The 13,623-nt window shown below is 38.5% G+C and overlaps 1 protein-coding gene across 1 annotated transcript; it reads left to right on the forward strand.

Moving 5' to 3' along the window:
- Window positions 1–11,986: 11,986 nt before the first annotated feature.
- LOC138868752 (uncharacterized) lies at window positions 11,987–13,174 on the forward strand. The gene has a single exon (XM_070146322.1). The coding sequence runs from the start codon at window positions 11,987–11,989 to the stop codon at window positions 13,172–13,174; it is 1,188 nt and encodes a 395-aa protein (XP_070002423.1).
- The last annotated feature ends 449 nt before the right edge of the window (window positions 13,175–13,623 follow it).

The raw sequence follows: 13,623 nt of genomic DNA on the forward strand, positions 1-13,623 counted from the left end.
AGACGTAGCCTTAAGATATATAATTTTTGACTTCCGCTTATTTATTTAAAATTTCCCTTTTATCATATTATCGACTTGTGTTGTTAAAAAGAAGCAAAAATAAAAGTGTAGCAAGTAGTTAATGTTTGGCTTGCCTAACTCCTATTAGTAGACGCCATCACGACTCCCAAGGGTGTGAAATCCGGGTCGTGACACATTAATAATTCCCATATAATAACCAAGCAAAGCGATTAGGTATATCCCTATCCTAACCGCAAATACGTTCCCCATTACTCAGGTTCAAGAACTTGTTCTACTCAATCCTATTTGCAATCTTGAATTCTCTCTCCCGAATTCAATCCTAGATTCGTAGATAGTATTCAATTGGTGATCAAGCAATTAAATAATTAAGCACAAGACTAAATAAATAAACTAATATGATAAAATAATAAGAAAAATTCAAGTTTCAAACTACAACGTTCATGTAGCACCCACAACTCTAGAACTAATAAACTATAAAGTTAAAATAAGAGAAGACCAAGAAAAATTGAGAATCCTTAAAAATATTATCTATCCAAATAAGATAACAGGAATAGATACTATCTATCCCAAATATTGTATTAACCGAAACAATAGAATACAATACAATACAATATGATACATTATAAAATAATACATAACAACCATCAAAATAAGTTGTAAGGAAGAAAAGCTAGCCTCAAGAAATTATGGTTTCTAGGCTATCTCAGATGCGCTAAGTAATTTTTAAGGTGCATTTAAGCTACATTCTTCAAAGGTATAAGGCGTTTTTACATAGTTATTGTAATTTAGAGCCCGTTTGGACATAAGAAATTTTTCCTTTTATTTCAATTTTTTTTTATTTTTTTCGAAATCAGCGTTTGTTCATAAAATTTTTAATTTTCACTTGAAAATGCATTTTGGAAATTTTTGAAAATTTGAAAAACTTTAAAAAGCTGTTTTTTAAAATTTTCACTCATGACAAAACTTCAAAAACAACCCAAAATTATATTCATGTCCAAACACAACTTTAAATTTCAAATACCATTTTCACTTGAAAAAAATTTTCACCACAATTTTTATGTCCAAACGCCTACTTAATTTGTTAAAAAAGGTCACTTATGATAATTTATTATAGATTAAACCAAAGAATGATCGTTAATAAAGAGGTAATTATCTGCAATTATCTTTTTAATCATTGTGTAAAGTTTTCTTTGCATTGCATAAAACTTGATGCATGCGATAGAAGTTGCTTTGTACTACTAGTTATGGAGTAGTAATCACAAGTGCCAGAAGAAGATACAAAGAAAAAAAGTTTCCCATCCCGCTCAAACTCGTTAGTACCTGCTTTAAACAGGAGGGCAACCTTAGGTCAACAGCTGCTACGCACAGTATAGCTACTAGGGATTTCTGTCAGCATTTATGTTCATCAAACAGAATAATTTAAGTACTGTAGAATGAAATGGAAAATCTTCTATGGAAGCAGACAGCTAGCTTAATTAGTCGTAGTTCTAATTATCTCTTCCCCAAACCATCCCCGTTCACCAGGTATAGTTCCCCAATCAATTTTCCATATCATATTTTGATTTGGCACAAAATCTTAAAAAGAAATACTAGTATATGCTTGTGATCTTATGATTTTTGTGTTACTATAAGACTTTGTTATTAAGAATAAAATATAAAGTTTAAGTTAAATTATTCTTAAATTTGTTGAAAAGACAATCTTTTCACAATGAAATAATTAAAAAAAATTGTGAGAGTTTTGAAACGGATGGAGTAATTATAATTTTCCAACCGTGGGCAGGTCACAACAAGCCACGAGCCAAAGGTTTAAACCAATTTAATTATCACACCTGGTGTTATCCTTGTTGTATGAAATTATTATGGTCAAGTAACAAAATGAGGGTATGTTGGTATTAATTAATGACTAAAGTTACATATAATGACAATATAGTTTCTTTTACCGTATTACTGAAGTTTAACCTGTTATAGCATGTAAATTAACATTTTTACCAAATTATCAATTACTAATATTTATAAAAATATTTTTTGTAATTATTTGGTAAACGATCTGATTGTATAAATTTTTTTACATCGTCAATGCATAAAGCTTAAACTCACTAATTAATTGCTAAGCCATATAAACATTTATTGAATTCATTATCACAAAAAACTGTGATGACACAAAAGGTCATCACTTGATTTAAAAGTAAATTCTGCGTTCAGAGGCCTTAAAAACCTCTTTCGGCATCACCTCGATTTGCATGCGCAGTCCGGGCGCTTAGCCGGAAAGCCATTTTGTGAAAATCTGTGAAAAATGATGAATTTTGCATTTAAAATGAGTTTAAATTGACTTCGGTCAATATTTTGGGTAAACGGATCTGGACCCGTGATTGGACGGTCCCGAAGGGTCCGTAGGAAAATATGGGATTTGGGAGTATGCTCGGAATCGAATTCCAAGGTCCCAAGCCCGAGAAATGAATTTTTAAAGAAAATTATTTTATGAAATTGTTTATGAGTTTTGGAAATGTAAAGTGTTTAAAACTTGATGGTATCGGGCCGTATTTTGGTTCCGGCGCCTGGTACAGGTCTTATATGTGATTTAAGATAAGTCTGTGAAGTTTGGTTAGAAACGGACTTGAAACGACGTGAATCAGATCGTTTTTGAGAAAAATGAAAAATTTGAAGTTCTTAAGAAATTTCATGATTTTGATGCTAAATTCATAGTTGTGGATTTTATTTTGGTGATTTGAATGCACGAGTAAGTCCGTAGGGTATTTTTGAGGTAGTGTACATGTTTTGTTTGGAGCCCCGAAGGTTCGGGTGAGTTTCGGATAGGTCTCAAGAGGTTTTGAACTTAGGAAAAATTGCAGAATCTGCTGTCTGTTTGTGTCCATGACTTTGTTCTATGCGATCGCATTGGAAAGTTCCCAATCACATAGTGTAATTTCAGGGGGTCCATTTTTGTACTATGCGATCGCATAGGTCCTTCTGCGATCGCGTAGAGTAAATTCTGGGAGGTCCATTTTTGTTCTATGCGATTGCATTGTTTCTTCCGCTATCACAATGGGTTAAACCAAGCCTGGGAAGAGAACCCATTTTCCTATATGTGATCGTAATCCCCGCTCCGCGATCGCAATGCCCAGTTCCCCCTTACCCTATGCGATCGCAAACCCTTGTCCGTGATCGCAGAGACCAATTTTGCCCAGTCATTTAAACAAAACATATACGAGATTAAACCAAAATTTCATAACTTCTTCTTCCAAACTCCAAATTGGGCGATTTTTGAAAGAGAACTTCACCACAAATCCATAGGTATGTAATCTTAGACTCATTTCTTCAATTTTCATTAACACCCATTAAATTTCTAGGCTTAAATCATGTTCTTAAGGGTAGAAAATTAGAGATTTGTGTAGAGTTATGGCTTTTTGTAAAAATAGAATTTAAACCTCCTTTTGGGGTCGGATTTCGAAACTAATTACATATTCGGGCTCATGGGTGAATGAGTGATCGGAGTTTGGTCCGAACTTTATGTTTTGACCAAGCTGGCCCGGGGTCGATTTTTGACTTTTTGGGAAGAATGATAGGGAATCTATAATTAAGCATTGGAATTGAATTGTTTAGCGTTTATTGATGTTATTAAGCCAATTATATCTAGATACAATTGATTTGGAGCCAAATTCTAAAGGAAAAACGGTGTTTGAGGCTTGAGTTGGCCGTGGAAGTTTGAGGTAAGTGTTTGGTCTAATCTTAGCTTTAGGGATTAGGAGTTGAGTCATATTTGCTATGTGGTATTTATCGAGTACGACGTATAGGCATGGTGACGAGTATCTATACGTTAGTGTTAAGCACTCCAGTGAGTCTTATATTGTGATTATTATGGCTTCGTTGTATTATTAATGCTTTGATGATGATTTCTATTGTTGGGCAAAGTTTGTGGAAGTAATTATGACATTTAAATATTGAGGAGTGTTGGCTTAAGTGGTACAATAAAATGTGAAAGTATAAGTGGAAACTGAACCTTTTAGAGCATTGGCTCAAAGTTGTGAAGTGAGTTGTGAAGTAAAAGTGAAAAAGAGAAGAGAATCATTATATTATCTCCCTTGCCGGGAATTTGTTGTTTTTGATATTATCTCCTTAGCCGGGAGGTTGATGCTTCTTTTGATGTTACTCCCTTGCCGGAACTTGATTTTTAAACTATTGTTCCTTTGCCGGGATTCTTATTGTAATTTCATTTATTCCCTTGCCCTATTATTTGTGATTATTGTTTGGGTGAGGAAGAGTATTAAAGCACGAAGGGTGATGTCGTGCATTGTTTTGGTGAGAGAGTGTTAAAGCACGAAGAGTGATGTCGTATATGATTTGTGAGAAAAGAGTGTAAAGCACGAAGGGTGATGTCGTGCCGCACGATGTACCATTTCGTGCCGATTATATTGATTATATGGTGAGGATGAGAGTAAAAGAACGAAGGGTGATGTCGTGCACATTTTCATTACTTGATTGCTTTGGTGAGGTCGAGAGTAAAAGCACGAAGGGTGATACCGTGCACTTGTTGATTTCTGATTCTTGCTGTTAGCTCAAATTTGGTGTTCCTCTTATTTACTTACTGTCTTGCTATTCTTAATTGATGTTCCCCCGCAACATGTTTCCCCCTCCCATACTTGACTATTTATTTTTGTTCTTCTTTTCTGATGTATATAGTTGAATTGCACAAGTTTATCTGGTAGTCTGGTCCTAGTCTCGTCACTAATTCGCCGAGGTTAGGCTAGGCACTTACCAACACATGGGGTCGGTTGTGCTGATACTACACTCTGCACTTTGTGCAGATCCCGGAGCAGCTTTTGGACCATAGATTGGGTGGCTGCCTTCAGTCTACGCGGAGATCCAAGGTAGACCTGCAGGCGTCCGCAGGCCCTAGCATCTCCCTCTATCCCTTTATTCCTGTTTTATTTCCTTAATTCAGAAACAATGTATTGTTTATTTTCAAACTTTGTATGTAGCATTCTTAGATCGTCTGTGGTATTGTGACACCAATTCTGGGTGATCGAGATTCAAACAGTTGTACTAGATATATATATTCAGATAATTTACTGCATTTCTTCCGCTTATTGTGATTTTCCGCTGTCTACACGCTTTAGCTTTATAATTGTTAAAGAGTATAAAATGGATAAAGAAGTAATTTGTTCAAATAATTGGCTTACCTAGCTCCCATTAGTAGGTGCCGTCACGACTCCCGAGGGTGGAAAATCCGGATCATGATAAGTTAGTACCAGAGCTGTAGATTATATGGGTCTCACAGTTCATAGACAAGCTTAGTAGAGTCTGAGGGATCGGTACAGAGACATCTGTATTTATCCCTTAGAGGCTACAGAGTTAGGAAAAACTTCATATTTATTCTTTCCTATCGTGCGGGTTGGTTTCTCAATGCTAATTGACTTTCTATTATGTTCTTTCGCAACTGACGAGAACACGCGCTTCCTCATCCACTGACCAGCAGCCCGAGCCCCCATCAGCAGCTCCCACTAGGGGCAGAGGGCGAGACCAAAGCCATGCTAGAGGCCGAGGTAGGGGCAGAGGTCAGCCTAGAGCAGCGGCACCAGCGGCAGAGCCTCAGGTTGACTTTGATGATGAGGTTCTGGCCCCGACAGTTCTGGTGGGCCCAACTCAGGTCCTAGAGGGGTTTATTGCTACCACCGTACTCCAGGATGCTCTGGTCCTCTAGTGGGCCTTATGGAGAGTGTCACCCAGGCAGACTTGCTTCCTGTAGCACCAGCCGTCTCTCTGGCAGGAGGAGGAGCCCAGACTCCTACTACTCGCACTCTGGAGCAGGTAGTTCCCTAGTTCCATACTCTAACAGTTCAGCGACTTGGAGTAGTTCAGCCGGGTATGGTAGCTCAGACCGGTGATGGAGCAGTTATGCCTGCCGATGCTTTGTAGAGGTTGGACAGGCTCACCAAGCTCTTTACTACTACTTTCAGCGGTGCATCTTCTGAGGATCCCCAGGATTATCTCGACAGCTGTCATGAGGTTCTCAGGAACATGGGGATAGTGGAGACCAATGGGGTCGATTTTGCTACTTTTTGCTTGTCTGGATCCGCCAAGACTTGGTGGAGAGATTATTGCTTGGCTAGACAAACCGGATCACCAGCTTTGACTTGGGAGCAGTTTACTCAGCTATTTTTGGAGAAGATTCTCCCCATCACTCAGAGAGAGATCTGCCAGAGGCAGTTTGCGCATCTCCAGCAGGGTTCTATGACTGTTACTCAGTATGAGACCAGATTCATCGTCTTGGCTCGTCATGCTCTTATCATACTTCCCACCGAGAAAGAGAGGGTGAGGAGGTTCATTGAGGGACTTATTCAGCCGATTCGACTTCAGATGGCCAAGGAGACTGGGAATGAGATTTTTTTCCAGGAGGCGGCCAATATGGCCAGGAGAGTTGAGATGGTTCTATCGCAGGGGGGTGGTTAGGGGTCTGATAAGAGGCCTCGTCATTCAGGCCAATTCAGTGGTACCTCATTTGGAGGCAGAGATTCGTATGGTAGATGCCATCCTCCTAGGCCTTTTCAGTCAGCACTTTAGGAATCTCACGATGCTTCGGGTGGTCGTGGTTCCCATATGCAGTATTTTGATCAGTAGTCCTACAGTGCACCACCAGCTCCTATTAGTGCACCACCGCTTCAGAGTTTTCGGGGCGGTCATTCAGGTCATCGAGGTCAGCAGTCTCACCAGTCGAGAGCTTGTTACACTTGTGGTGATATTGGTCACATTGCTAGGTTTTGCCCTCGAGCACCGAGCAGCTCTCAGCATCAGGGTTCCTATGCCATAGTTCAGGCACCGAGTGTTCCACAGCCTGCCCATCCAACTAGAGATGGGGGTAGAGGTGGAGGTAGAGGTATTAGAGATGGAGCTCAGGCCACTAGAGGTGGAGGCCAGCCAGCAGCAGGTCATCCCAGAGATATAGTTCAGGGTGGTGGGGCCCAGCCCTGATGTTATGCTCTTTCAGCAAGGCCTGAGGTTGAGGCTTCCGATGCAGTTATCACAGGTACCGTTCTGGTTTGTAGTAGGGATGCTTCGGTGTTATTTGATCCAGAGTCTACATACTCTTATGTGTCATCTTATTTTGCATCGTATCTGGTCATGCCTAGTGATTCTTTGGGTGCTCCTGTTTATGTGTCTACACCGGTGTGTGATTCTATTATGGTAGTTCGAGTCCATCATTCATGTATAGTTGCGATTTGGGGTCTTAAGACTCGTTAGATTTGCTTCTACTAGATATGGTTGATTTCGATGTCATATTGGGGATGGACTGGTTATCACCTTACCACGCTATCTTGGATTGACATGCCAAGACTGTGACCTTAGCCTTGTCGGGTTTACCTCGTTTGGAGTGGAAAGGGACTCCTGGTCATTCTACCCGCAGTGTTATCTCATATATGAAGGCTTGACAAATGGTCGAGAAGGGGTGTTTGGCCTATTTGGCCTATTTTCATGATTCTAATGTTGAGGTTCCTTCTATTGATTCTGTGCCCGTTGTTCGTAAGTTTTCTGAGGTATTCCTTTCAGACCTTCCGGGTATGCCACTCGATAGGGACATTGACTTTTGCATTAATTTAGCTCCGGGCACCCAGCCTATTCTATCCCACTGTATCGTATGGCCCCACCTGAGCCAAAAGAGTTGAAGGAGCAGTTTGAAAGACTTACTTGAAAAGAGTTTCATTAGACCTAGTGTTTCACTTTGGGGTGCGCCGGTGTTGTTTGTTAAGAAGAAGGATGGATCGATAAGAATGTGTATTGATTACAGGCAGCTGAACAAGGTTACAATCAAGAATAAGTATCCATTGCCGAGGATTGATGATTTGTTTCATCAGCTTCAGGGGGCCAATGTATTTGCGAAGATTGACTTGAGATCAGGCTACCATCAATTGAGGATTAGGGCATCTGATGTCCCTAATACAACTTTCCGCACTCGATACAGGCATTATGAGTTCTTGGTGATTTCATTCGGGTTGACAAATACCCCAGCAACTTTTATGGATTTGATAAACCGAGTGTTCAGGCCTTACTTGGATTCATTCGTGATAGTTTTCATTGATGATATTTTGATCTATTCTCGTAGCCGGGAGGACCACGAGCAACATCTTAGAGTGGTTCTTCAGACTTTGAGGGATAGTCAGTTGTATGCTAAGTTTTCGAAGTATGAGTTCTGGTTGAGTTCAGTTGCATTCTTGGGTCATGTTGTATCAACACAGGGTATTTAGGTTGATCCGAAGAAGATTGAGGCAGTCAAGAACTGGCCTAGACCAGCATTAGCTACTGAGATCCGGAGTTTTTTAGGATTGGCAAGCTACTATTGCCGGTTTGTAGAGGGGTTTTTGTCTATTGCAGCCCTAATGACCAGGTTGACCCAGAAGGGTGCCCAGTTCTGATGGTCAGACGAGTGTGATACGAACTTTTAGAAGCTCAAGACAGCTCTAACTACGGCACCAGTGTTGGTTTTGCCCACAAGTTCAGGGCCTTATACGGTTTATTATGATGCATCTCGTATTGGACTTGGTACGGTGTTGATACAGGATGACAAGGTCATTGCCTATGCTTCACGAAAGTTGAAGATTCATGAGACGAACTATCTAGTTCATGATTTGGAGTTAGAATCCATCGTTCATGCGTTAAAGATTTGGAGGCATTATCTGTATGGCGTAGCATGTGAGGCGTTCACGGATCACAAGAGTCTGCAGTATTTGTTCAAGCAGAAGTAGCTAAATTTGAAGCAGAGAAGGTGGTTGGAGCTACTAAAGGATTATGATATCACCATCTTATATCATCCGAGAAGGGCTAATGCGGTGGCCAATACTTTGAGTAGAAAGTCAGCCAGTATGGGCAGTCTTGTTATATTCCGGTCGGTGAGAGACCGCTTGCCTTGGATGTTCAAGTTTTGGCCAATCAGTTTGTGAGGTTGGATGTTTCTGAGCCCAGTTGTGTGTTAGCTTGCACGGTCGCTCATTCCTCTTTATTGGAGAGTATCCGTGATCGGCAGTATGATAATCCCCATTTGTGTGTCCTTAGAGACACGGTGCAGCACGGAGGTGCCAAGCAGGTTACTTTAGATAATGATGGAGTTTTGAGATTGCAGGGTCGAATTTGTGTGTCTAATGTGGATGGGCTTCGAGAGTTGATTTTAGAGGAGGCCCATAGTTCCCGGTACTCTATACATCCAGGCGCCGCGAAGATGTATCAGGATTGGCGGCAGCATTATTGGTGGAGAAGAATGAAGAAGGGTATTGTTGCATATGTGGCTCGGTGTTTGAATTGTTAGCAGGTTAAGTACGAGCATCAGAGACCTGGTGGTTTGTTCTAGAAGATTGAGATTCCTGAGTGGAAGTGAGAGCGTATCACTATGGACTTCGTTGTTGGACTCCCACGGACTCAGAGGAAGTTCGATGCAGTGTGGGTTATTGTTGATAGACTGACCAAGTCAGCACATTTCATTCTTGTGGCAGTCTCCTACTCTTCCGAAAGGTTAGCTGACACTACAAGAATTTGGATTTTTAATGGCAACATATAGTGGCGACCCTATAGGTTGCTACAACATTTACAGAATTAGCAGCGACACTAAAAGGTCACTACAGAAGGTGAATATTTAGCAGCGACTTTTCTGAGGTCGCCTTTGGTGTGGCTGAAATTTTTGGTCCCACTCACAATAAAATTTTGGCTCCAAATTATTTGTGGCGACTTTTAATATATCGCGGCTAAAGACATTTTGTAGCGACGGGGTCGCTACTATACCCTAGAAATTTTAATTTAAAATAACAAAACAAAATTAAAAAAGCTGATTCTTTCTAATTAATTTGGACGAACCCCTCTTCACAGAGACACAGACACTCAAACTCTCCTCTCTCTAGAAATCTCTCCCCCCTCTCTAAAATCACTTATCTGCAAAAATTTCATAACCCAGCTCTAAATCTCTCTAATCAAAATGTGAATCTCATTTATCAGGTATGTGTTCAAATCCCTAATCTTTTCCTTTTTCTTTTAGGAACGAAAATCTCATAGCTGCTGTTCAAATCCATATCGATTTTGTGGTGGAAAAATTGCACAACTGATTTCTTTCATATAGTTGCTAGTGACCCTAATCCTTTCTTTTTTGTTTATACCCATACTAGTTTATATATAAATTTATGTTTGCATTTTTTTGTAAGGATTCTTTAAGGCAAAATTTTCAACATGCAGTTAGGGATTATTGTTATTTCAGTAATTTTACATTTGTATTCTTAGATTTCATCTCGAATTTCTCTGAACCATTTGATATTCTACAGGAATACAAAAAAAAAAGCCGCACAGAAAGACTCATTTGAGGCGTATTTAGTGTTGGTGTTGTTGATTTTCAGTCTTGATAGAAATCTTTGTTTGGGTAAGTTAAAATCTTCTTGTTGAGATACCTATTGTATGTTGGTATTCCATTCTTAGTTTGGGCAAAATATGCTTGTTACTGCTACTCTCACTGCCATTAATTAATCCTAGTTTCAACGATTGGCTTGGACTGCTAAGTATATTATAAATAAGAAAACTGATTTTTTATGAATGCAGAGTACTAAATACTGCATAAAAAACAGTTGGTGTGATTTTGTTGTGTGTTTATGCGTGTAACAATATAATAAGTTTTGTTGAGGCTCTAACATGACCTTTTGGTCTAGTTTTGCCTGAACAAGTATGTTTCTTTTTATTAATCTTATATTTTTATGGGTGTTAACATCAAGCTTTCTGTGTAAAGTTACATATTATCACAAGTCAACTTAACGTAATTATATGAAGAAGGTAAATTAATGGACAAAAAAGTGACTAACAGAAAATGGCTATGAGGTAAATTCTTCCCTTGTTAAATCCATATCAAATTTTTCAGCAAAATGTTAGCTTTTTCTTCAGGTGAAGGAAATTTTCAAGATGAGGTATGTAAAGAAATTACTAAAAGTTTAAATCTTGAAAATGGTAGTAATAAAAATCTAAGTATTGGTTCTTTTCTTAGGAAAGGTCTTGAATTTTATTGGAATTTAAAGAAACATCAAGAAAATGTTGAAGTGTTTCATAAATGGAGTAGAATGTAGAAAATCACTTGAAGAAGAAATTTTTGCTATGTTTGAGAATATACATAGGCATTATTCATCAGCTGGTGATTTGGGTACTTTAGATTTTAATGGAGAAAGTCAGTATTATAATTTTCCTGGAGATGAACTAACTATAGCTAAAGGGTACTCAACTATGATTGAATCTTTGGCATTTGTTTTACCACCTGGTTTGATTCAATTAGGCCGAAAAGTCACAAAAATTGAATGGCGAAATGATGACTGTGACTTAAAATTTGAAAATGGTGATGGTATTAAACCAGTGAAGTTACATTGTAGTGATGGATCAGTAATGCATGCTGATCATGTCATTGTAACAGTCTCATTAGGGTACTAGAACAAGGAGTTCACGACGATTCTGGTTTTTTCATGATAAACATTTAATCATGATTACACATTTTTTATAAGGCATATATATGTTACTGTAAGGCTGCAAGAATATGTAATACTTCTTTCGGACTGATATTCTTTTGAAACATTCTACACATTTTTTACAGTAGAATTAAATGCATGTATTTGGCCACTTAAACAATAACTTGAATGTAAAATTGTTTCTTGATCATCTAAAAAAGGAGTTTAGAGCCTACCAATTTAATTCTCTTTGAGTCTAGTTGGGTAAGAGATGTTAAATTTGTTTATCAATAAGGTGTTTGTAGATGTGACAGTGTATATTTTTTTTATGAAGCTAGTTAATTTCCTTGTAACCAAAAGGTGTGTAAGAGTAAAAACTTGCTGTAATATTTCTCATTTTATTTAGAGGTGATTTGATTTGTTCATTTCTCTTGTATGTTAGTTATTATATATGTTTTGATTATTATCAATGCTGCACTTTTATTTAATTAACTTTCTTTTTTCTTTAAATAGAAAGGATGGATAAAAGTTGGTTGAATATTAGGAATAGAGTCGACCAAAGGTACAGAGATGGCGTAGACAACTTTCTTAATTGGGCATTCAGTCAACCAACAGTGAGCACTATGATTCGGTGTCCTTGTAAAGGGTGTATGAATATCGAGTTCAAGCTACGTGTTGGTGTAAAAGGAGATTTATTGAGGAAGGGATTTTGGGATTCTTATAAAGTGTGGGACTTACATGGAGAAGTGTCAGTTAGAGTTGAAACTTCTAGTGTTGTAGTTAGTGATGATGAAGCAGAAAATGATAGCATTGAAGAGGACAATATTGGTGAAATGATTCACGATGCTTGTGGATATACGAATGTGGAGGATAATAACAACAATAATAATAATAATTTAGAGTACAACGAAGAGCCAAATATACATGCAACAAAGTTCTACGAATTGTTAGAAGATGCTGAGACAGAACTTTATCCTGGTTGTAAAAAAGTCTCGAAGTTGTCTTTTATTGTTAAACTACTTCACTTGAAGTATCTTAACCATTGGAGCAACAAATCTATGGATGCACTATTGAGCTTCTTTAAAGAAGTTCTTCCCGAGGGGTCATTTGTGCTAAATTCTTTCTATGAAGCAAAGAAAGTTCTTTGTGACCTCGGCTTGGGGTACACCAAAATAGATGCATGTCGGAATGATTGTATTTTATATTGGTGTGATTATGTCGATATTCAAGCATGTCCTAAGTGCGGTAAGTCTAGATGGAAGTCCGAAGAACACGTAGGCAAGAAAGTAGCTCATAAAATCTTGCGGCATTTTCCAATCAAACCAAGGCTTCAAAGATTGTACATGGCAAGAGAGACAGCTAAAAGGATGAGGTGGCACAAGAAGGGAAATATTGATGATGGTATCTTGCGACATCCGTCTGACTCAATAGCATGGAAATCCTTTGATGCACAACATCCTACCTTTTCAGCTGAGTTAAGAAATGTTCGCCTAGGCTTGGCGAGTGATGGGTTCCAACCTTATGGGAACATGAGTTCTAATCATAGTATTTGGCCAGTTGTACTAGCTACATATAATTTTCTACCATGGGATTGCATGAAAAATCTGTATTTTATGATGACACTTCTTATTCCAGGCCCTAAGTGTCCAGGCAATGATATCGATGTATATTTACAACCAATGATTGAAGAGTTGAAAGAATTATAGGTTGGGGTGGAGACTTATGATGCACACTCAAAATCTAATTTTCTGATACGTGTGGCTATCATGTGGACAATCAATGACTTTCCTGTATATGGGAATCTTTCAGGATGGTCAACCAAAGGCAAGCTTGCATGCCCTTGTTTCCATAAAGATACACAATCGACTTCCTTACGTAGTAAGTTGTATTATATGGGTCATCGTCGCTTTCTTCCCATGGACCATCCATGGCGTAGAAGTAGGATGTTATTTGATGGGAAATTGAAATGGGAGTTATGCCTAACCCTTTAATAGGTGATGGAGCACTTATGCAATTACAAGCATTAGGTAATGTGACTTTTGGTAAAGGACAAAAAAGAAAGCGTGATGTTCATAATAATGCATACAATTGGAAGAAGAAAAGTATCTTTTTCCAATTGCCTTATTGGAAGAGTCTTATGTTACGACATAACCTT

This window comes from Nicotiana sylvestris, chromosome 5 (genome assembly GCF_000393655.2).
Source record: "Nicotiana sylvestris chromosome 5, ASM39365v2, whole genome shotgun sequence".
In the NCBI taxonomy this organism is placed as follows: domain Eukaryota; kingdom Viridiplantae; phylum Streptophyta; class Magnoliopsida; order Solanales; family Solanaceae; genus Nicotiana; species Nicotiana sylvestris.

Excerpts from the sequence above, each read along its gene's own strand:
- LOC138868752 (XM_070146322.1), top strand. The coding sequence starts at position 11,987 with ATGGATAAAAGTTGGTTGAATATTAGGAATAGAGTCGACCAAAGGTAC.